The following is a 1494-nucleotide window of genomic DNA, read 5'->3' as shown; positions in this document are numbered from 1 at the left end:
AAAAAAAAAAGCACTGCATCTAAAGGTAGTGGTCGCATAACTTCTATTACTGTTTTCTAAAGCGTTTATAATGGTTCTGCAGGGAGGGTGAGCCGCATGGCTGTCATCTCAGTCTCTGTATTTTAGGTACAAGGCTGAAACACTAATACACTATTTCATTCTTTCTAAACTGGAAATCTAAAAATTCATTACACATCAACCAATGGACCAACCTTCTCATAGAATATATCACACTAGAGAAAATATCATCCACCCAAAAGAAAAATATACCAACTTTTGCTGACACTTGGAATCCGTTTCTCACCTTTTTTAATTTAAACCAGATACCTAGGGCTGAGGCCGCATACATTCCCACAAACTCCTAGAAATATAACAAATTGCTTTTTATTTCATTATTGCTACTGTTATTAGTCCTCATTGCTACTGTTTTGAATATACCACACATAACAATGAAACCAAATTAACTGAGAATATAACCTGTCTCTTATTTTTTTCTCTTTTACTCCCTTTCCTGTCTTTCTAATCATTTACCGATTTGTTAATTTCATTTATTTTTGTTTTTTGAATATGTGTTTACATATAAAGTATATCTGGGTTTATATAAGTATGTGAATGCAAAAGTATTGCAAAAGTATGCAATTTCTTAATTTATTTGGTTTAACAGTTTGTTTGGCAACAGTGGTGCGTTGGGTAGAGCAGTCGTTTCCCAACCAGAAGGTTGAAGGTTCACCACCACTCATGACAGTGAGCTTTCAGGGCTCAGATATTGAGATTGTGGACACCTTTAAATACCTGTGTGTCCACCTCAACAATATACTGCCCTGTACAGAAAGGGCCAGAGCCGCCTCCACTTGTTGAGAAGACTGAGGTCCCTTGGTGTGTGCAGGGCACTCCTTCGGACTTTTTATGATACTGTAGTGGCATCTGCAGATTTTTTACATTGTTTTTGGGTTGGGCAGGAGGTAGCACGGACAGGGACAGAACGAGACTAAACAAGCTGGTTAAGAGAGCTGGTTCTGTCCTGGGCTGCCCTCTGGATTCCACCGAGGAGGTTGCGGACAGAAGGATGCTGGTAAAACTAACATCCATCATGCACGACCCCTCCCACCCCCTGTACCACACAGTAGAGGCTCTGAACAGTTCTTTCAGCACAAGACTGTTACGTCCCCAGTGCAAGAAGGAGCGTTACCGTAGGTCATTCCTCCCCACAGCAATCAGACTATACAATACATTGATTTGATTTGATTTGATTTATTTATTCTTTCAAGCATGTAAAGACAGTTGATATATCAACACACATAATTTTACACATATCCAACAAATGCTAATCCAATATCAATTTGCTTATACCTAGTACATGCTTGAATGGAGTAGGAAGAAGTCAGACTTATCCAGTCCTACCCCATGACATCATCTTACCATCATTGGTTTGCAAGCAATATCTCTACATAAATAATTATCCTCTACACCACACAAGTAATATACTAAAAAAAT

General features: G+C 38.8%; 1 protein-coding gene across 1 annotated transcript in view; it reads left to right on the top strand.

Annotated features, from left to right (window-relative positions):
- The window catches only part of LOC109953349 (trace amine-associated receptor 1-like), a 1286-nt gene extending 1195 nt beyond the window's left edge, over positions 1-91 (top strand). The window contains exon 2 of the mRNA XM_020588802.1: positions 83-91. Within this exon, the coding sequence (XP_020444458.1) occupies positions 83-91 (9 nt within the window). The remainder of the gene's footprint in view (positions 1-82) is intronic.
- Positions 92-1494: the final 1403 nt, after the last annotated feature.

This window comes from Monopterus albus, unplaced genomic scaffold (assembly GCF_001952655.1).
Source record: "Monopterus albus unplaced genomic scaffold, M_albus_1.0 scaffold636.1, whole genome shotgun sequence".
In the NCBI taxonomy this organism is placed as follows: domain Eukaryota; kingdom Metazoa; phylum Chordata; class Actinopteri; order Synbranchiformes; family Synbranchidae; genus Monopterus; species Monopterus albus.
The sequence above is the reverse complement of the archived record's forward strand: the minus strand, read 5'-3'. Positions and strand labels throughout refer to the sequence as shown.